At 52.6% G+C, this 22679-nt stretch overlaps 2 protein-coding genes across 2 annotated transcripts; one reads left to right on the top strand and one right to left on the bottom strand.

Annotated features, from left to right (window-relative positions):
• The first annotated feature begins 3489 nt into the window (after window positions 1–3489).
• Window positions 3490–3792, top strand: LOC136461128 (uncharacterized). The gene has a single exon (XM_066460563.1). It carries the CDS (start codon window positions 3490–3492, stop codon window positions 3790–3792), a length of 303 nt encoding a protein of 100 aa, XP_066316660.1.
• A 15615-nt stretch (window positions 3793–19407) lies between these two features.
• Window positions 19408–20558, bottom strand: LOC136459340 (abscisic acid receptor PYL5-like). The gene has a single exon (XM_066459206.1). The coding sequence runs from the start codon at window positions 20289–20291 to the stop codon at window positions 19650–19652; it is 642 nt and encodes a 213-aa protein (XP_066315303.1). The 5' UTR covers window positions 20292–20558; the 3' UTR covers window positions 19408–19649.
• Window positions 20559–22679: the final 2121 nt, after the last annotated feature.

Raw genomic sequence — 22679 nt, 5'->3', positions numbered from 1 at the left:
CTACACGATCCTATCATACTAGTAAGACTTATAGGATAAAGATAGATATATGCAAGTGGGTTTCATTCAACTCCTTAAAACTTAATGCACAAATATAATTTAAACTGCAGAAAAAGTAGGGGTTATGCACCGGGGCTTGTCTGGGTAACATATAATCAGAAGTTAGCTTTCTATCATGATGACCCAATCTTGGAGACACCATTTCTTCATCAACTCCCGATGACTCCGCGATCCATCGACGTCCCTATTATGATATGCAATGCGATGCAATGGAAAGACGTAATTAATCGACTGTAATCGTGACTCGTAAAATACGATTTACGCTTTTCAAGTTAACAAGCTAATTCTAACAACTAACGTACTACTCTACGTATCCATGTTGTCGAATAAGACGTTATTTCTCAACAAATAATTTAGTTATACAAATCTAAGTTGTTTCTTTATTTCATTCTATCGATTAAATCATTATTCAAAATAGGGCATCATTATCTTTCTAACAAACTAATTATCCTGGAGCTACAACAATTACAATATGTACATAATATTGCTAGGAATCTACTATAGAAATTTAAGATCCAACACTATTACTAATTTACCATAGAAATTCATATTAGTACTAATTTACCATAGAAATTCCTATAAGTTCTCCTTTTAACAATATTAAGCATTTTTAAATAATTAGAGCAACCCTAAAAATATACTGAGTCTACGTGAACAAAATACACTACTAGGTAGATCATGATTTTAGGAACTTAACAAAACTAGTTTGGCATTTTTACGATTTTTCTATCATTTACTATGAATTTTACAAATTTATTTATGAAACTAAATTAATAGTTTCTTTGAACTAAATGGACCAGCAACCACCACTCGACCCAGCGGTCCACTCAGCCTGGCCCAATGGTCAAGGCGGTGGAACAGCAACGCGGCGCAGCCCACAGGGGCACGCAGCCTAGCGCACAGCATGGCACCAGGCCAGCCCAAGCGGCACAGGCGGTGAACGACCTAGGCGCAACAGCAGTCAGTGACAGGCCGGCCCAGCAAGCCGGCCCACGGGTGAGAATCCAGCGACGGCGGCACCCCTTTGTGCCGAGACCCCTGATCTTTCTTTAAATTAACCTGCAGTACTCTAGACACTATTTAACCCTATTAACCTGAGTCACGTATTTTACAATAAGATCCATGTATTAATTTCTATTCGCATTAAGGTCCTTCTTCTACCTTCTCACGAGTAGAGTAGAGGAACACGCATCGGGCTCGGGATGCCGAGCAAGCGACTACTGCTTCGATTTCTCTGACTCTGATGATGAAGGCACTTACGACCCCACTCGTAAGTGCTTCCACGTCAGGCTCGGGATGCCGAGCACCGGCGATGAGGATGAAGGGACAGGTTTTCGCTCCCCACCCCCCACCGGGGCGAGCGGCGCCGCACCTCCACAGAACGAGCACCCTGCGGCGTGGAACGAGAACCTCGCCCCTGAGGAACATCGACGCCTTGACTTGGAGCAGCTCCGCGAGCTTTAGGCCAAGGTCGAACAAGACCGACTCCTTCTGCAACAGCTCTAAAACACTCTCGAGCAAGAGCAGCAGGGTCACGGTGATCGCGGAGCAGCTCGGCGGAGGGCTCGCAATGTCCACCACCGCATCAACAACGACGTAGGGGGCGAGCAGCCCCCTATCTTCAATCGCGCTAGCCAGAACGTAGTGGCAGTGGCGATGCTTCTTCGAATGATGCCCGAGCCCTCTACCACGACTGGGCGATGGGTCCATGGCGAGCTCCAGGACCTCCTGGAGACCACCGCGGTGCAGCAGGCCGAGAGCTCTGCCTCTCGACAGCATGGGGGTGCCTCGAAACTACCCACAGCATTGCTTCGACAGGATAGAGAGGCCTCGGTTCGTCCCGAGCCTGCTCGGGCACCAATGGCCAACAGAACCCTCTCGGTGCACGAGCGCCTTGGCGGCCGACGCGAGGGACAGGGCGACCACAATGTGGTCGGCAGGCGATGATGCCATGACAATGAGGGGCCTGCCCGAGGGTACCAACCGCATCGAGGCGGTCGCTACGATAGCGACGAAGACCGCAGTCCCTCCCCTAGGCCACCTGGTCCTTGAGTCTTTAGCAGAGCCATCCGCGGCGTTCACTTCACGGCCCGATTTTACCAACCGGCCAACCTCACGAAATACAGCGGCGAGACCAACCCTGAGCTTTGGCTGGCCAATTACCGCCTGGCTTGTCAGCTAGACGGCGCAAACGATGACCTGCTCATCATCCGCAACCTCCCCTTGTTCCTATCAGACTCAGCGCTAGCCTGGCTCGAACACCTCCCTCCCTCACAAATCCACGACTAGCGCGACTTGGTGAGAGTCTTCGTTGGGAATTTTTAAGGCACATACGTGCGCCTCGGGAACTCCTGGGACCTCAAGAGTTGTCGCCAGAAGCCGGACGAGTCTCTCTGAGACTTCATCCGATGGTTCTCCAAGCAATGCACCGAGTTGCCTAGCATCGATGACTCGGAAATTGTCTAGGCTTTCCTCTCCGGTACCACCTACCGAGACTTGGTCCGAGAGTTAGGCTGGAACGTGCTGAGCTCGGCTGCCGCGCTCCTCGACATCGCCACCAACTTCACCTCGGGCGAAGAGGCTATTAGGGCCATCTTCCCCGACAATGACACCAAGGGGAAGCGGAGGGACGAAGCCCTCGAGGCCTCGGCTTCCCACCTCCCAAAGAAAAAGAAAAAGGGTCGCCAAGGGAAGCAGGACATCCTCGAGGCCGATCTAGTCGCGGTCATAGAGCGCAAGAATCTCCAGGGGCCCAGAGGCCCCGGGCTCTTCGACGACATGGTGAAGAAGCCCTGCCCCTACCACCAGGGCCTAGTGAAGCACGCCCTTGAGGAGTGCACCATGCTCTGGTGTTACTATGCCAAGCTCAGGCCCCCCGACGACGATGCTAAGAAGAGGGATGCCGGCGACCGGGACGACGGGTTCCCCGAGGTGCACAATGCCTTCATGATCTTCGGTGGGCCCTCAGCATGCCTCACGGCATGCCAGCGGAAGAGGGAGCGCCGGGAGGTCTTCTTGGTTAAGGTGGCCACTCCCCGATACCTCGACTGGTCTCAGGAGGCAATCACCTTTGATCGAGATGACCACCCCGATCATGTCCCAAATCTCAGGCAATACCCACTCGTTGTCGACCCGATCTTCGGCAACACCCGACTCACCAAGGTGTTGATGGACGGAGGCAGCGACCTTAACATCCTCTATGCCAACACCCTAGAGCTCTTGGAGCTCGACCGCTCATAGCTCCGGGGTGATGCCATGCCATTCCACGGCATCATGCTGGGGAAACGCACGTGACCCCTCGGGTGCATTGACTTGCCCATTTGCTTCGCCGCTCCCTCCAACTACCACAAGGAGGTCCTCACCTTCGAGGTGGTTGGATTCAAGGGAACCTACCACGCCATCCTAGGGCAGCCATGCTACGTTAGGTTCATGGCGGTCCCCAACTACACCTACCTCAAGCTCAAAATGCCGGGTCCCAACGGCATCATCACGATCGAGTCCACGTATGAGATTGCATACGATTGCGACGTCGAATGCATCGAGTATGCTGAGGCTCTCATGGAGGCCGAGACCCTCATCACCAACCTTGACCGACTTGGTAGCGAGCTGCCCGAGCCCAAGCATCGTATTGGGACTTTCGAGCCCGCGGAGGCCATCAAGCTCATCCTGGTCGACCCCACCTGCCCCGACGACCGGGCGCTGAGGATTAGTGCCACCCTCGACATCAAATAGGAAGTCGTGCTCGTCGACTTTCTTCGCGCGAATGCCGACGTATTTGCGTGGAGTCCCTCGGACATGTCGGGCATACCGAGGGAGGTCGCCGAGCATGCCTTGGACATTTGGGCCAGCTCCAGACCGATGAAGCAACACCTACGCCGATTCGATGAGGATAAGAGTAGGACCATCGGCAAGGAGGTGCAGAAGCTTTTGGCGGCCGGATTCATCAAGGAAGTATCCCATCCGGAGTGGTTAGCTAACCCTATGTTAGTCAAAAAGAAAAATGGAAAGTTGAGGATGTGTGTAGATTACACTGGTTTGAATAAAGCCTGTCCGAAAGTCCCTTTCCCATTACCTCGAATCGACCAAATCGTTGACTCCACTATGGGATGCGAGACCCTGTCTTTCCTTGATGCGTATTCCGGTTACCATCAAATCAAGATGAAAGAGTCCGACCAGCTCGCGACTTCTTTTATCACGCCATTCGGTATGTACTGCTATGTGACTATGCCTTTTGGCCTTAGAAACGTAGGGGCCACATACCAGCGTTGCATGACCTAAGTCTTTGGCGAGCACATTGGGCGAACCATAGAGGCCTACATGGACGACATCATTGTCAAGTCCAGGAAGGCTAGTGATCTCATCGATGACCTGGTGATAGCCTTCAAATGCCTCAGAGAGAAGGGCATCAAGCTCAACCCCGAGAAGTGTGTGTTCGGGGTTCCCCGAGGCATGCTCTTGGGATTCATAGTCTTAGAACATGGCATCGAGGCCAACCCAGAGAAGGTCTCGGCCGTAACCAACATGGGACCGATCCGAGACCTCAAGGGAGTACAGAGGGTTATGGGATGCCTCGTGGCCCTGAGCTGCTTCATCTCGCGCCTTGGCAAAAAAGGCTTGTCTCTGTACCGCCTCCTGAGGAAATCCGAACGCTTTTCTTGGACCCCCAAGGCCAAAGAAGCCCTCGCCAAGCTCAAGGCACTGCTCACCAATCCTCCCGTCCTAATACCGCCAGCCGAAGTTGAAGCCCTCTTACTCTACATCGCCGCAACAACCCAAGTGATCAACGCGGCCATAGTAGTGGAGAGGCAGGAAGAGGGGCACGCTCTACCCATCCAACGACCTATTTACTTCATCAGCGAAGTGCTCTCTGAGACCAAAACACGCTACCCCCACATCCAGAAGCTGATCTACGCTGTAGTCTTGGCTCGACGCAAGCTACGACACTACTTCGAGTCCCACCCGGTGACCGTGGTGTTGTTTTTCCCCCTGGGAGAGATAATCCATAACTGGGAGGCCTCGGGTAGGATAGCCAAGTGGGCCATCGAACTCATGGGGGAAGCCCTGGCTTTTGCACCTCGGAAAGCAATCAAGTCTTAGGTCTTGGCCGATTTTGTGGTTGAGTAGACCGACACCCAATTACCACCTGCTTAGGTCCAGATGGAGTGCTGGACCATGTACTTCGATGGGTCCCTGATGAAGACCGGGGCAGGCACGGGTCTGCTCTTCATCTCACCCCTCGGAGTACACATGCGCTACATGGTTCGACTCCACTTCGCTGCCTCCAACAACGTAGCCGAGTATGAAGCCCTCGTCAACGGCTTGCAAATCGCCATCAAACTCGGAGTGCGGCGTCTTGACATACGGAGCGATTCGCAGCTCGTCATCGATCAAGTAATGAAGGAGTCAAACTGCCTCGACCCCAAAATGGAGGTGTACTGCAAGTTGGTACGTCGCCTAGAAGACAAGTTTGATGGTCTTGAACTCAACCACATCGCGCAAAAATTCAACGAGGCCGCGGACGAACTAGCAAAGATGGCATCGGCATGGGCCCCAGTCCCCCCGAACATCTTCACTAGAGACCTCCACAAACCTTCCATCGACTACGCCTCGATAGCGGAGGAGGGCCCACCGGCCGGACCCACCGTAGGGCTCGAGGCCCCCTCTACCGCCAAGACTCCTTCGGCCGAGCCTGAGGTCATGGAAGTCGACACGGAGCCTCCCGAGGCCAACCAGGGCACGGACTAGCAGGTCCTATTCCTAGATTGCCTCATTCGAGGAGAGCTTCCTGCAGACAGGACCAAAGCCCGATGGCTTGCGCGATGAGCAAAAACTTATGTCCTCTGCAATGGCGAGTTGTATAGGTGAAGCCCATCTGGTGTCCTCCAACGATGCATCACCACCGAGGCAGGCCAAGTCCTACTTTGGGACTTGCATGTGGGAGCCTACAGGCACCATGCGGTGCCTCAGACGCTTATCGAAAATGCCTTCCGCCAAGGGTTCTACTGGTCGACGGCGGTTGCTGACACCACCAAGCTAGTATGCTCAGTACTATGCACGGCAGACGCACCTCTTGGCCTAAGCCCTCCAAACCATCCCCATTACATGGTTGTTTGCCGTGTGGGGGCTCAACATGGTTGGGCCTCTATAGAAGGCCCCCGGGGGCTACACCTATCTGCTGGTAGCGATCGATAAGTTCTCCAAATGGATCGAGGCTCGCCCGATCAATCAAATCAAATCCGAGCAAGCAGTGCTGTTCTTCACAGATATCACCCACAGGTTCGGGGTTCCAAACACCATCATCACCGACAATGGGACACAATTCACCGACCAAAAATTACTGATGTTCTGCAACGACCACCACATCCGTGTGGCTTGGTCAGTCGTAGGACACTCTAGGACAAACGGCCAAGTAGAACGTGCCAACGGCATGATCCTACAAGGCCTCAAGCCAAGAATTTACAACCGGTTGAAGAAGTTTGGCAAGAAATGGCTCACCGAACTCTCGTCGGGCATCTGGAGCCTGAGGAACACTCTGAGTCGAGCCATGGGGTTCACACCATTCTTCCTGGTCTATGGAGCCGAGGCTATCCTCCCCACTGACTTGGAATACGGTTCCTCGAGGCTTCAGGCCTACAACGAGCAGAGCAACCGCACCGCCCACAAGGATGCCCTTGACCAACTGGAGGAAGTCTGAGATGTTGCGCTACTACATTCGGCCAAGTACCAGCAAGCCCTATGACGCTATCAAGCCCAGTGTGTTCGAAGCTAAGACCTGAAGGTGGGCGTCCTGGTGCTGAGGCTGAGGCAGAGCAACAAGGGCCGCCACAAGCTGACCCTGCCATGGGAAGGACCGTACATCGTTGCCCAAGTGCTGAAGCCCGGCACCTACAAGCTAGCCAACGAGAAGGGCAAAATCCTCGCCAACGCTTGCAACATAGAACATCTATGTCGCTTTTACCCTTAAATTTCCAAGCATTATATACATTGTTTCTCGAAATACAATTAAGAAGTGTTCTTTAGTTGTTCTAATTTTTCAAGAAACCCCCCGAGCCCATCGCGGGCCTTGGCATTATGATAACACCATAAGGGAGACTCATCTCTGCCTCCATAGAGGTGCCCACTGCGGGGCTCGAACAGGACACGGCTCTGCCTCTATAGAACGAAGTCTCCCTCGGGGCTAGATGGGGGGACTCCCCCCCTAAGTCCCACGCACCATTTTTAGTCGTTTTTTGAAAAAATTTCTACGCCAAACTCTCTAGCGTGCCCTGACAAATCGGTTGAAAAAAACCTAAGGACCGAAAGTCTATTTCAAGGCCAGAAGGTCGGTCGAGTCGCGAGACGGCCTACGCCTCCGGGCTATGGCACTTCCTCACCACCTTTCGCCCAAGGGGTAGCTTAGGCTCCGAGGAAGTTTTTTGCAAGAGATCGGTTCAGAGACGAGATAGAGGGCAGAGGCTTGGAAATATAATAAAAATGATTAAGAAGCACGAGTACTTTAAAAAGGCCTCAACGGCCACAAGCGTTATGATACAAAAATAGTCCCTATTCTATTTACATGGCCTCTTAGGCCTAGGTCAAGGCTCAGGGCCTCCAGCATCGGTGGATGGCGTGGGAGGGACCACCTCCTCTTCGAACAACTTGGCCAGCACCGTGCCAGGTCCCTCAGCCGCCTTCATCAGCTTCACGACCTCCTCATTGGCCTCCTCGTCATCATCGGGCAGGACGTAGCCATCGCTGATGGCCTCAAGGTCAATGCCGATGTAGTGCGAGGCGACAACGGCTAGGGCGCGCTTGATGCCCATGTGCAACACCCCTCGGAGGCGCTCGCGCACTTGGCCACTCAACGCGATCAAGCAGCTCCCAAGGGAGCTGCCCGACTGGACCCCCTCGACCTCCAGGGCCTCATAGGCGGTACGGGCAGCGCTCTGTAGCATGTTGTGCTCCCCGATCTTGGCATCGAGCACCGCCTGCACCACGACGGAAGCCTCAGCGATCCGAGAAACTTCCTTCTCCAACCCTATGCCAAGACAGGCAGGATGGGGTTAAGCGCAAAGGGAAACAATCCAAATAGGGGCTAGGGCCTACGGGACTCACCATCGGCCTTCTCTTCCTAGCGCTGGGCCTCGACCCGAGAGGCCTCGGCTTTCTCCTTCAGGCGCTGGACCTCGATCCGAGAGGCCTCGGCCGCCCAGGAGACCTCTTTCTCTAGCTCTGCATCACACCAGGGAGTTAGGGGTCGAACACAGGAAAAATAAATAAAACAAGGGGAACAGGACTTACCCTCGACCTTTCCCTTCCAGACCACAGCCTCGGTCCGAGAGGCCTCGGCCGCCTTGAGGGCCTCTGCCAGGGCGCCTTTCATCAGTAGGTGTGCACCCTGCTCCGCTACTAGCTGTCCAGTGAGGGCCTTCATAGAGGTCATCGCTTCTTCAGCCCGGGACCTAAAGGCGTCCCGATCGCTGGCCACACGGGTCAGCTCCTCCTCTAGCTCCTTGACCCATGCCGCCAAAGGGGCGGCCTACTCCTGAACCACGGCCACCTCGGCCTTCGCATCGACACAACAAAGGCGGAGGTCCTCCACCTTCGCGCTCCGCGCTGATAGAAGCTCATTGGCGCCGGCAAGCAGGTCCTTCTGCCGCTAGAGCTAGTCCTAGACGTCCCTCTCCCGCTAGAGAAAGACCGACTTCCCGAGGGACTGGGTCTCGAGCTTCTGGATAAGCAGAACAAGGGTCATGCACTGCAAGAAAACTCGGAAAAAGACGACACCACACGAGAAAGGAAGGCGCGTACCTAGGCGACGCCGGGCAGATTGTCGGCCACAACAGACAGCGCTATCCGCAGCAACCGCTTCGCTAGCTGGCGGTATTGCTCGAAGGTGTCCCAGCGCCCTCCCTCGATCACGTCCTCCAGGGCAAACATAGGCTCCCCCTCAGGGTCGTCCCGGCTTCCCCATAGGACACACGGGTGATCCCACCTGCGGGGCTCAAGTCATACCCGCACGAGGGCCAAGCCACCCTCGCCAGAGGTTGGAGCTAGCAGCTCCACAGTGCTAGCCGCCTTGGCATCCACCCCCTCCTTCCCCTGGGAAGCATAATCGGAGGAGATCGAATGGACCTCCACTTCCTGGGTGCTCTCCTATAACGGCGGTGGGCCTTGGACCGAGGGCGGTACTGAGGCTTCCACCGCCTTCATCTCCACTTTTTTGGGCCGCCGGCTTTGCCGCGCTCACGCCGGCCTCTGCCACCCTGGCCTCGGTGGTCTCGGGGGCTCCGACCTCCGCCATCGTGGCCTCGGTGGTCCCGGGCACCCCGGCCTCTGTTGCCTTAGCCTTGGAGGTCTGGGGGGCCTCGGCCTCGGTGGCCTCAGCGACCAAGGGCGCCTCGGCCCCATCTGACCCATGGGCCTCGGCCTCGCAGGGCGTAGGCGCTCCCTCCCCCACCTATGCCGGGGCCGCCTCGGTAGCCTCTCCTTGGGCGACCGGCTCCTTCGGGTCAGCCCTTACCGACGCCGCGCCACGTTGTATGGCGGCTTACGCCTCCACCACCCAGTGGGTGGTGGAGCTGGGGCTCGCCTTGAGTGCCTTAAGGGACGCTAAGGCGGGCACCTCCGTAGGTGGCTTCCGGCTAAAGACAAAATACTTACGGGGTCAGCATACGACCGAAGAACAAATGGGAAATGCTGCAACTCTGCCAAAAAAACGCTTACCTCGAGCGGGGCTGCAACCGCTTTTGCATAGCGACCCTCCTCTGCAATGGCGGTGGTGGCGGCGGTAGCACGGCCTCTGTATCTACCGGTGCCGGCCGGCCCTCACCGCACTCCAACGCCCCCTCGGTCCCATGCGGGGGCAGTTGCATCGCCCCCGCCACCACCTGCTCCACCTCTACCGTCGAGCCCACCGGGCTAACGGCGCATTTTCCCAATGCCCGCGCCTTGGGTGTGTCGGCCTCGGCCCTAGGGCAGGCGATCGCCGGCCTCGAGGCGTCCTCTCCTCCTCCTTCTGGGAGCACCGGGCTGCTTGCCAACGCCCCGGGCGCCGTCTCCCCGACGTCAGGGAGATGGTCTAGGGGACCCCGCCCCCTCTCGCTCTCATCATCTCCGTTCGAAGAATCCTCCGACAATGAAGGCGATGGGGATGCCTCCACTAGGAGACCATCCTGCCTCTGCTGCCGGCGGCACTTCTCCAGCGCCTCGCGCTCAAGGATCTTCCTCGTGCGCTTTGCCTCCTCGGCATCCTTCTTCTTCTTTTGCGCCTCGGTGTGCGCCCGATTCACCGCCCGTCGCTTTGCGTCCTCAGGAACGGGTGGCGAGGAGGCTCGCACGTCCCTCATCCCCTGTAGGAACGGCGAACACAAATAAGAACAAGAAACGGTGAGGAACAGGGAGGCCTCGGGGGCTGTAGTGGCGCGTGACTTACCAGGGTGAGGTACCCCCATGACGGGCGCATCGTGATGGGGGTTAGGCCACCACTCCTCAGCTTCGCCTCCACCATCTCCCTCACCCGATGAAGAATCTCCTCATCAAAGAGAGCGGAGGCGGACATCTAGATGCCCTCGATCGGCTCATCCAGTCTCATCTCGAATAGGCACCGCCGCCGAGCCATTAGCGGCAGCACCCTCCAGCGGTGGAAGGCAGCCATGACCACAGCCATCGTAAGGCAGTGGCTCCACAGCCTCTCTAGCTCCTCTAGGAGCGGCTACAGCTTGGGCTGATCCTCCTTCGGGACGCCATACTTCCACTTCTCCGGACAGCTCTCCATGATCCACCCGGTGTAGGGGGGAAGTCCACCATCGTCGTTGCAGAGATAGAACCAGCTGGTGTACCAGCAATGATTGGTCGACACGAGCTGGGCTAGGATGTAAAGGTGCTGACGGTCCTGGCGCACTTGGAGAGTGCAGCTGCCAGCCCTCACCACCTTCCTTGTGCCCAACATGCCCGTCGGCTTGGTGGTATGCCCCGCCCGAAAGAGGTGGAGCCACAGCTCCCAATGGGGAGCAATCCCCAGATACCCCTCGTAGATGGCAACAAAGATGGCCGCCTGTGCGATGGAGTTGGGATTGAAGTTGTGGAGCTCCACACCGTAGTAGTGTGGGAGCGCCCACATGAACTAGTCTGTTGGCAGGCTGAGGCCGCGCTCATGAAAGGATATGAAGCTCACAACATAGCCATCGCGTGGCCTCGGCTCCGGCTCGCCTGATGGAGCAATCCACTCCGGCCTATTGGGGTCGGTAACCGGACGGAGAAGGCCGTTGTCAACGAGCGACTAGAGCATCTCCACGGATACGTCGAACTGACCCCAAGGGTCCGCCTCAATGACAACAGCACCGGCCATGAGTGCGATGGAGAATACGACTATAGCAATAAGCCTCTCTCTCTCCCTCTCTCTGCCTCGCCCTTCTCCCTTCTTCTCCCCGGTGCTCTCTGTTCTAGCAATGGCTCAAGGGCGGCAAAGGCGAATGCAGGCAAGGTAAGGAGGGGAGGGGCGAGGCTCGTTGCGTATTTATGTAGGAAGAAGGCAAAACGGATGGGCGATAAAATCAGGGAAGTTTCCCTCAGATCCGGCATAGTTAATCCAGATCCGATTTTACCGCCCACATACCCACCTTTTCCTCATTAATCGCATGAACAGTTATGTTCCATCCACTGACACAGCGTCATGTCTGACCACTGCAGCGGCAGGTGCCGTTCTGCCTCCCTGAGAAAATCACCTCAAAAGGCGCGCCTGCCATTGTCAAGCCGATGGGGAGGGGGAATATCCCCCACCCGATTTCTTTCAGACGAAGGAACTGGGCGCCGAGCCTGTTACAGTCCAGGGGTTTGAAGGCTGGGCCCCCGAGGGTTTCGATAGCTGCCCCAGGGCAACAGAGTCAGGGACGACTACAGGCGAGCCCATGCAGGGCCGAGGCCCAAGCAAGCAAAACGCTTGGGACGCCCTAAGTCATGTCCGAGACCGGCAGGGAAGTCTCTGAATAGGATCCCACCGTAGGGAGGCACCGAGCCACCAGGGCCCATCGAACGGTCCTGGCACCCACTAGAGAGGCCCTCTGGAACTCTTGGAGTGTGTCTCTAGACCGCTAGCCGACCCCTATCGAATGGGGCACAGGCCTCCACTCGGACTTACCCGATAACAGCTCACCAGAAGTGTCACCGCTCGCGCTAACCGAGGGTAGCCTGGTATATTCCACCCCTCCTTCCGAGTGAAAAGGAAGCGCGAGGGTCGCATAAAAAGCCAGGGGAACTCCTGACTACCCTCTCGCTTCGTGTAGAGGCTAGGGGGCTCTTCCTGCAACCTTGCCGAGACCCAGCGACCTAGGCTCACACTCGAGGGGGCTCGGCAAACAACCTCTCCTTCCGAGTGAAAAGGATGCACGAGGGTCGCATAAAAAGCCAGGGGAACTCCTAACTGCCCTCTCGCTCCGTGCAGAGGCTAGGGGGCTCTTCCTACAAACATGCCAAGACCCCGCGACCCAGACTCACACCCAAGGAGGGCTCGGCAAACAAACCCTCATGCGCGAGGGGCGCACAAAAAGCCAGGGGAACTCCTGATCATCCTCTCGCTCCATGCAGAGGCTCTGGGGTTCTTCCTGCAACCTTGCCGAGATCCAGCGACCTAGGCTCGCACTCGAGGGGGCTCGGCAAACAACCCCTCCGTCCGAACGAAAAGGATGCGCGAGGGTCGCACAAAAAGCCAGGGGGACTCCTAACCACCCTCTCACTCTGTGCGGAGGCTCGGGGGCTCTTCCTGCACCTAGGATGAAGACAAGTAACCCAAGCTCGCACTTGGTGGATCGGAAAAGCGCGATAAGGGGCACCGAGCCTGTTACAATCCAGGGGTTCAAAGGCTGGGCCCCAAGGGTTTCGACAGCCGCCCCAAGGCAATAGAGTCATGGATGACTATGGGCGAGCCCATACATGGCCGAGGCCCAAGCAAGCGAAATGCTTGGGACACCCTAAGTCGTGTCCGAGACCAGTAGGGAAGTCTCCGAATGGGATCCCACCGTAGGGAGGCATCGAGCCCCTAGGGCCTATCGAACGGCCCTAAGACCCACTAGAGAAGCCCTCTAGTACCTTTGGAGCGCGTCTTTGGACTGCTAGCCGGCCCCTATCAAATGGGGCATGGGCCTCCACTCGGACTCACCCGATAACAGCTCACCGAAAGTGTCACCGCTCGCGCCCACCGAGGGTAGCCTGGCATATTCCACCCCTCCTTCCGAGCGAAAAGGAAGCGCGAGGGTCGCACAAAAAGCCAGGGGAACTCCTGACCGCCTTCTCGCTTTGTGCAGAGGCTCAGGGGCTCTTCCTGCAACCTTTTCGAGACCCAACGACCTAGGCTCGCACTCGAGAGGGCTCGGCAAACAACCCCTCTTTCCGAGCGAAAAAGGATGCACGAGGGTCACACAAAAAGCTAGGGGAACTCCTGACCACCCTCTCGCTCTGTGCGGAGGCTCAGAGACTCTTCCCACAACCGCGCCGAGACCCTGCGACCTGAACTCGCACTCATGGGCTCGGTGAATATGATAAAACCCCTCGCTCAACGTGAGAAAAAGACCCTAGAGGAATAAATCCACTCCCCCAGGGCCTCAGGGGCTACACCCGGCGGGTGCATTTGCGCGCACCCACCAAGGCCTCGAAGTACGAAACACCATCCCGCCAGGAGCTACCGTGAGCCAAGTCTCGTCAAAACCTCAAGGAGAGCGCTCACGCTCTCCCTGAGGCTCAGGGGCTACTGTCGGGTACCATAAAACGGGGTCCCCTAAGCATATACCAAAAAATCGCTTAGACCCCATCAAAATCAAAGCCAAAAGGAAAACCATTGGCTAACCCCTGGCCTTGTCCGAGGCCACCGGCTCTTCGCCTCGCCCGAGGCCTCACACGAAAGGCCTCGGAAGGCCTATCGAATCTCTACCTCGCTTGAGGCCTCGCATGAAAGGCCTTGAATGGGGAACCAATTCTCCGTCTCGCCCGAGGCCCCGCGTGTAAAGCCTCGGATGAGATGTCGATTCTCCATCTCGCTCGAGGCCGGCTCAGCAATAACCCGTCGCCTCTGCCTCGACCGATCTCCCCGACAAAGTGTCGCATCCAATTAATGCGACCAACCACTCCCACGATATCAGTTGGACGATGGCTCGACACTGTAGAGCGGCCGACGAGATGGGAAGTCACATCAATGCCATACCATCCAGGACAGGACGAGGCAGGGGTTACCGGCCACTGTGCTCTGGTGATGTGCCCACGACCGGCGCCTACACTACAATGTGCTACCTAAACCCCGCCCTAGGAACAACGCAGCTTGGGGAGTCAAGTCTGGGTCACAATAGCCTTAGAATCAGTGTACGGGACCAACTGCTCCCTCCAAGCCTCGGCAATCTACTTTAGGGTCTCAGCAACCTCAGGATTCACGCCCGTCGAGCCCCCCATGATGGCTCGGCCTCGGCACCAACTGAGCCTCGGCTCTTCACGTGGTCGACACACAGCGACCGACACGTCGCCCGCTAGGCCCCACGTCAAGCTATCACTGGAGCTCCCACATCGCATAGGATCGGATGTGATCGGCGTGTTGCTCCAGCACTTCAAGGATGGGACCACTCCATCGACCACGCCGCCATAGTAACAGGCTACAGGGCTCAGACATGCCGCCTCTATTCGCACGACGCCGCATAGCTAACACATGTATCACCCCTGTCCCCCCCTTCAACTATAAAAGGGAGGGACCGGGCCGTTTCTAGGACGGAGAGAATCGGACGCTTACGATTAGGCCTACGCCCACACGACGAACTCACGCATAAACGCACGGACGAACACACAAGCTTCCCCGCTGCCTAAGATCAACATCTCAAGCAATTCACACCGCTCCACACAGAGAACTGGGACTAGCTCCCTCTCTCACCCTGCTTGTAAACCCCTACTACGAGCACCTCGGTGCAAGGAATACAAGATCGAACTCTAAGACTGGACGTAGGGCACCTATTGCCTGAACCAGTATAAACCTTGTGTCTCTTTACATCACCATCCGGGATTGGGAACACACAATACAAATTTACTAGTTGGTTGAGGGCTCGCTGGTCCAAAACACCGACACCTTGGAATCAATGGTATTGTATATGGTGTTGAGAGCCATTGTATTGCATTGCTTGTTGGCCTTGTCTTGCTTGGTGAGATTGTCGGGATCAATGATGGCATAGTCACTCTCGGTCACATCCCACACTTGATCATTGATTGAACCAAGATACATCTTCATCTTTCTCTTCCAATAATCGTAACATGTGTCATCAAAGAACGGTGGTTTGCCCCTAACATGGTTGAACATAACTTGAGCCACAATTTGACACCAAGGTTGTTAAGCCTTCAATCAAACGGTGACCACAGCTTTGATACCACTTGAAAGGTCCTAATAAGGCTAGAGGGGGGTGAATAGCCTATTTACAAATCTACAAACCAACTAGAGCAATTTGATTAGTATGACAAATAACAAAATACAAACTTGCTCTAGCTCTACAAGGATTGCAAGCCACCTATTCAACAATTCTAGTTACTATGATCACTAGACACATAATTTGCTAAGTCACTACTCACTAAGAGCTCTCACACTTGCTACACTAAAGAGCTGCACTAGATGAACTTAAGCTACAAAGCAAGCTCTCAATTCTAGCTACACTAAAGATCTTGCTACAACTAGTTTGCAGAAATATAAATGAGTAAGTAATGTGATTATACCGCCACGTAGAGGAGTGAACTAATCACAAGATGAATACTAATTCAATCACTGAGAGAATACCAAAGGGCAAGAGACAACCAATGTTTTTCTCCTGAGGTTCATATGCTTGTCAACACGCTAGTCCCTGTTGTGTCGACCAACACTTGGTGGTTCGACGGCTAAGAGGTGTTGCACTAACCTCATCCACACAATTAGACACCGCAAGAACCTACCCACAAGTGAGGTAACTCAATGACACGAGCAATCCACTAGAGTTACCTTTCAGCGCTCCACCGAGAAAGGCACAAGACCCCTCACAATCACCGCGATTGGAGCCAGAGACAATCACCAACCTCCGCTCGATGATCCTCACTGCTCCAAGCCGTCTAGATGGCAGCAACCACTAAGAGTAACAAGTGAATCCCGTAGTGAAACACGAACACCAAATGCCTTTAGATGCAATCACTCAAGCAATGCACTTGGATTCTCTTCCAATCTCACAAAGATGATGAATCAATGATGGAGATGAGTGGGAGGGTTTTGGCTAAGCTCACAAGGTTACTATATCAATGCAATTGGTCAAGAGAGTGAGCTAGAGCTGGCCAAATAATATTTATAGACACCCCGAAACAATAGAGTCGTTAGCTCAATTATTGGGCTGACTGCGGGACGCACCGGTCGTGTGCACCGGACTTGTCTGGTCGCTGCCTCCGGTCATAGCCTGACCGCCACGTGCCCTATTTAAATTGTTTGGCCATACGCGTCCAACGGCTATCTCTACGCGCAGTAATACTGGTGACCGGACGCGCCGTTAGAAAACGACCGGACGCGGGAGACGTAACTTCCGGTCGAGTCCAAAGAGCTTCCAGAGCCGCTCTGGGCCGACCGGACGCGTCCGGTCACACCGGACCGGACGCTCCCAGTGTTCGATCAATTATTGCGCTAAAAACCCGAGTCTTGCTGGTTCATACCGGACGTGTCCGGTGTGGTGACTAGACGCGTCCAGAGAGCTCCCAGAGCCACTGAACTGCGACCAGACACACCCTTGCGTTCGGTCCTCTCTAGACCAACACCAGCGCCTCACGTCACCTCGACCGGACGCTAAACGGTGATTGCTCAGCGTCCGGTCACTACTATGACCCAGAGTCCGGTCACTTCGTCAACTCTGCCATGCCTGGCTAGAATACCGGACACGTCCGGTATAGATACCGGACGCGTCCGGTCACGTCAGGAAGATACCGGACGCGTCCGGTCCTCACGTCGGATGCGTCCGGTCACCCCGTGACCAGCGCATTCAATTTTTTTTCAACTCTATCTTCTTTATCCTTGCTCAAATGTGCCAACCACCAAATGTATCACCTTATACACATATATTAGCATATTTTCACAAATATTTTCAAGGGTGTTAGCACTCCACTAGATCCTAAATGCATATGCAATGAGTTAGAGCATCTAGTGGCACTTTGATAACCGCATTTCGATACGAGTTTCACCCCTCTTAATAGTACGGCTATCGATCCTAAATGTGATCACACTCGCTAAGTGTCTCGATCACTGAACTGAGAAGCTCCTATAATATTTCACCTTTGTCTTGAGCTTTTTGTTTTTCTCTTTCTTCTTTTTCAAGTCCAAGCACCATAATCATGCCATGATCTTCATTTGCTTCACCACTTGGAATATGCCACCTATCTCATAATCACTTTGATAAACTAGGTTAGCACTTAGTGTTTCATCAATTCACCAAAATCAAACTAGAACTTCCATAGGGTCTCACTCGAGCTCCACGGACACGGCCATGACCATGGACGCCCCGCCCCGACCTGGTCTGGTCGCCTCCACCATCGTCGGAACCCTAACGCTGCCCTCCACCGTCCCCACCGCCTGGCCAGCCTGCTTCTTCCGAGCCCCTTCTAAGGCCGTTGGATTTGAAGAAGAACATCACATGGCATTTTTGGATTGGGTAGATAAATTCGAGTGAGAGAAAGGCTCAAATCACACAAGGGAGCTTAAGCTTCTACCATTTTTTTAGACTCAACAACAGTTTATTGGAGCCGTGGAATATAACTGAAAACAGCACATCAATAATCGAGTGTTTCAGTCGAAAGAAACATCCGAATTAGCAGCCATTAGATTAGAAGCTATCAGACAGATGTATGTTTTTTTTGTGGATTGTGCATTTCTTCATAACATGTGGCCCATTGGCAAAGCAGTCCAGACGGATTGTTTTGTCAAGATTAATCTATATATCTATATCTAATATTGAAGTGACAAAATTTCTTTTTCTTACCTGGTTTGTCTTTCTCATATGTCCCGTTTACCCAACAACCATGTGTTTTATGTAGTTTTAACACATAAATTTTTTTGCACCATAGAATTAGAGATCCAACAGCCTCCATCATCCTTCTACATCCAGCCTTCTTCTATCTTCATACGATCATAAATCACAAGATCACAGATCCACAAATCACAAGAAAACAAATTTTTTTTTCTATGGAAGGACAAATCACAAATAAGGTACCCGCTGCCGTCATGTCAAAGCTCCTGGCTCCGTCACAGGGTCTTATTTTTTTTTCTCCGTCAGGCGTCAACCCACAGGGACTGTTTCCACGCACGCGCAGCCAGCCAAAGCAACAGACATACAGCCAAAGCAAAGAGAAAAAAAATCCATGTGTTTTTTCCCTTAAAACATATATGTGTTGTATAGCATTTCTGTTTAATAAACTCGGTTCCGTACTAACGACCTACCAAAAGCCCCCAATAACTTCGTGATGATCGTTCACCTATGCTTTTGTCCTCCCAAACCATAAAAGAGTCTGCACCGTCCCTATTTTCTCAGATCTCTCCTTGTCCCTTTCCAAAGTCAAATACAATACATCAAGTCAAATACAATACATCAACCAGACTATAAATAGTACTAGGCATCGGCACCTACACTCATCAAATCGGTCAGTGCCTCTGGTCAACTACCTAGTAAAGGCAAAAGGAATACAAGTGAAATATGGAGGATCCGTGCATATGATTGAGACCAAATCAAAGATCCATAGGCACGGAAATAGATTGAAGCCAAGACGACAAAAATATCAATGAACTAATCAGATCGGTACCCATGTACACAAGCATTTAATCATCTAGACGGGATGTCAAAATTGTTGGTTTCATCAAGCAAAAAAAAATAGAAATTGGGGGTGGACAGTGGAAACCGTTAACAAACAATTTGGATACTAATAATAATAATACACTAATCAAAATGAATGATTATATTAGACACATGTTTGAGAACTCTAAAAAATAGGAAATTGATCATACATAAACCCAATCAATGTAAATATTGCAACCCTAATTACTAGCACCAATATTAAATAAGTCTATTGCAATCCCTAACCAGCATGTGGATGTTGCAATCCTAACCATAATAGATGCTGCAATCCTAATCACTACGTTTGAAGGAGCCTAACCACTATGCACGAATAAAAACACGTATTATTAAGGAGGACAAAATATTCATAGATCTTGAACCAGTCCATAAAAAAACTAAAAAAGAAGAAAGAAACCCTCAAGAACATGCACATATATATTGGCTAGCTAGTCCTATCATTCCAGAAGTATAAAAGAAAAGATATACACAGACAGACATACATATATATATAAACTATACTACTTTACTGGTCTTAATATTATTGACGGTGTATCATACAATACTTCATTGTTTATAGAGTTTAATAAGAAAGGAAAGACAAACAACCTCAAACTTTAAAAGGTTTACAGTACCCAAAAAAAAAAATTGGAGAAAGTATAGAGTACCAACGACGAAAGTATATATATATAAAATGGTAGATAATCCTCCGAAGAAACCGGCAGCCAAACTGCGATGGTGTCCAGCCGGCCGGCCCGGCGGCGATCAGTTGTGGTTGTTGTTGTTGTTGTGCTGCACTGCCGCCAACGCCTGCTGCCTGATGACCGTGCGCTCGAGGGACTGGAGGTTGCACCGGACGATGGTGTCCACGAAGATGCGCGTCTCCTCGACGGTGTTCCCCTGCGGCACGTCCACGACGTAGGACTCGACAACCATGGTGAGCGGCCCGTTCTGTGACGCCGCCTCGTGCACGGTGGTCACTGAGCGGTAGTTGGCCAGGCGGTGGTCGCCGCCCAGGATCCGGAAGCTGATCACCCGGCGCTCGTCGTCCCGGATCTCCAGCCGCTCGCGGCTGTTCTCGGCGGGCAGCCCGGTTACGACCTCGAGCTCCCGCACGGATCCCACCTCGACGCCGTCGCCGTCCACGACTTGGCAGCTCCTGATGAAGTGCTTGTACCTCTGCGGCTGGTCGAAGCGCCGCACCAGCGACCACACCGCGTCCGCCGGCGCCGCGATGGACCTCATCATGACGGAGCAGCACTGCCCCGGGGTCACCGTGTGCTCGTGGTGCCGCGCCACCTCGGCCGGCACGCCCGCGTGCCCCGCGCACGCCACCAGGGCCCTCCCGTTGGTGACCACACGGCTGTGCTGCTCCGGTGACGTCCTTGTGGCTGCTGCGTACGGCATTGTCGATCTCGAGCTAGAGCCTCGCGCGTGTTCTTGATCGGTCGAGTTGTTTCTCTCTGCAAATAAGAGGTGAAGATTGGATTAGGAGGGATGAACAAAGGAAACCATGCATAGCCATGAAAGTGTTATAAGTATATAGTAGTATAAATTATTTTATCCATAGGAAATCAATCACTCTATTGTTACTGTGCGGTTGGGTGAGTTGATGCGATAGTTAAGGGTTACTCTAGATGGCTGGGCTGGGAATAGTCAGTGCAGTTTTGGGGATGAGAGAGTTTTGACTTTTTTGGTTTCCGACGGATGGTATGGAGTAAAAGCCTAAAAGGGAGGGAAGTAGTTGTTTGAACAGTTTACTGGTGATTACCGGATGGACCTGGGCAAAACAAAAACAAAAACAAATTATTTGTTGGCAATAAGAGACATGTTTTTCCTTCTAAAAAAATAGGAGACATGTTTTCAACTTGGAGCTAGCATCTACTAGCATTTGTGACATTAATGAAGTATTACCTCGAAAATATATTCATGAATGCAAAATGTTTTAAGCATACATGAGGTCCTGATCACATGCATGGCTAGGTAGATAAGCAATTGGTAACTACTCATGCATGCATCTAGTGAGAGAAAATAAGGCCTTTTGAGCATCACACGTGTCAAATCCAATGGTCTAGAATTCGGTTGCTGCAAGGAGCCAAAACATCCGGTTGACGGATAGCAATTCTGTTATAAAAAAAAGGATTGCAGAGTGGAGAGCTAGGGCGACTTCTCTCTCATATTGGGGGAGATTGATTTTGATGAAAACATGCTTAGCACCAGCCCATTTACCTCCTGTCTTTCATCAAGTTCCTCAAGTGGGCAATTTAGCTTATCAATTCCTACATGGCTCATTGCTTGTGGAATGACTGTGAAGGTCATAGGGTTTACCATATGGTTAATTGGTCCATTGTTTCCCTTAGGAAAGAGTATGGTCGGCTTGGTGTCCCTGACTTGAGACACCTTAATATTAGTCTATTAGCTTCTTGGGTAAAAACACTAGTATAGAAAGGACTTTCGGTTCAGCACATTAGTCTCGGCTAGAATTGGGCCTGGGACTAATGTGAGCATTACTCCCGGGTCCAAATTTCTTGGGCGGCAGAGGACCTTTAGTCCCGGTTGTTAACACCAACCCGGACTAAACAGCCTTGATCCTTTAGTCCCGGTTGATAACACCAACCCAGACTAAAAGTAGACCCTTTAGTCCCGGTTGGTGTGATCAACCCGGACTAAAGGTCTTTTTAGTCCCGGTTGGTGTTACCAACCCGGACTAAAAGTCCTCTGACGAGTTAGTTGAAAAGGAAAGCATCCCATCTAGAGTCACATGTGTCGTGTAGGTGGGGCGGAAAGGTATGCGCGAGGCAATGCATCAGGTCTTGGGTTCGAATCCCACGCGAGACACGCAGAGGTGGGAGGCATTATTTTTTTTATCCTTGGAGGACCTTTAGTCCGGGTTCAAGGCAACCGGGACTAGGATTCATAGTCCCGATTTCAACCGGGACTAAAGTCCTTCTATCTACTAGTGAAAGATATGCTTCAGAGATGACCAGCTATGGAGGCATTATTTTTTTATCCTTGGAGGACCTTTAGTCCAGGTTCAAGGCAACCGGGACTAGGATTCATAGTCCCGATTTCAACCGGGACTAAAATCCTTCTATCTACTAGTGAAAGATATGCTTCAGAGATGACCAGCTATGGAAACAGATTATAAACTTCAAATATAGTACTACAAGCCCTAATATCTTTCATGTAAAGATGCTAACAACACTCATTTTTGGAAGGGTTTGTTCGGGATGCACAAGTAGCTAAAATAGGGTACAAATGGAAAATTGGAAATGGGAAAGGGTGATACTTTGGGAAGACAATTAGTGGCTAGACTCATCTAACCTTGGTATAGTTTTTTGGGACCCTTACTTATGTACTGATACATGAGCAGACCGCTACTATTGTGTAGCTGTGGAATGAGTCTAGGCTGAGATGTACTTTTATAATATGTGGAGATAGCAGCTTGTTATAAAGTGGGAGGAGGTCATCCAACTTGCTTCCACTATCTCTTTTAATGAGGAAGAGGATGAACTAGTATAGGCTCTGTTCAAGGGTATTTAACTTGGGTGAGAGAAAAAAATCATAGTTAGGAACATATTGAGCTCTGCTGTAAGTTGGAGCTTGTGGAAACTCACAAATAACTCAGTTCTTTTCCATGCAGGAATTTGAGCTCTTTGCAATCACTATGGTAACCTATGTTATCAGTGATCAAGCGATTGGAGCAGTTGTGCCCCACGGGATACCTACAACAATACAAGGAGGCCATCTCTAGACTAGAGGAACTGGCAAAACGACATGAGTGACTCCTGATGA

Source organism: Miscanthus floridulus, chromosome 6, assembly GCF_019320115.1.
Source record: "Miscanthus floridulus cultivar M001 chromosome 6, ASM1932011v1, whole genome shotgun sequence".
In the NCBI taxonomy this organism is placed as follows: domain Eukaryota; kingdom Viridiplantae; phylum Streptophyta; class Magnoliopsida; order Poales; family Poaceae; genus Miscanthus; species Miscanthus floridulus.
This window is presented reverse-complemented; position numbering and strand designations above follow the sequence as displayed.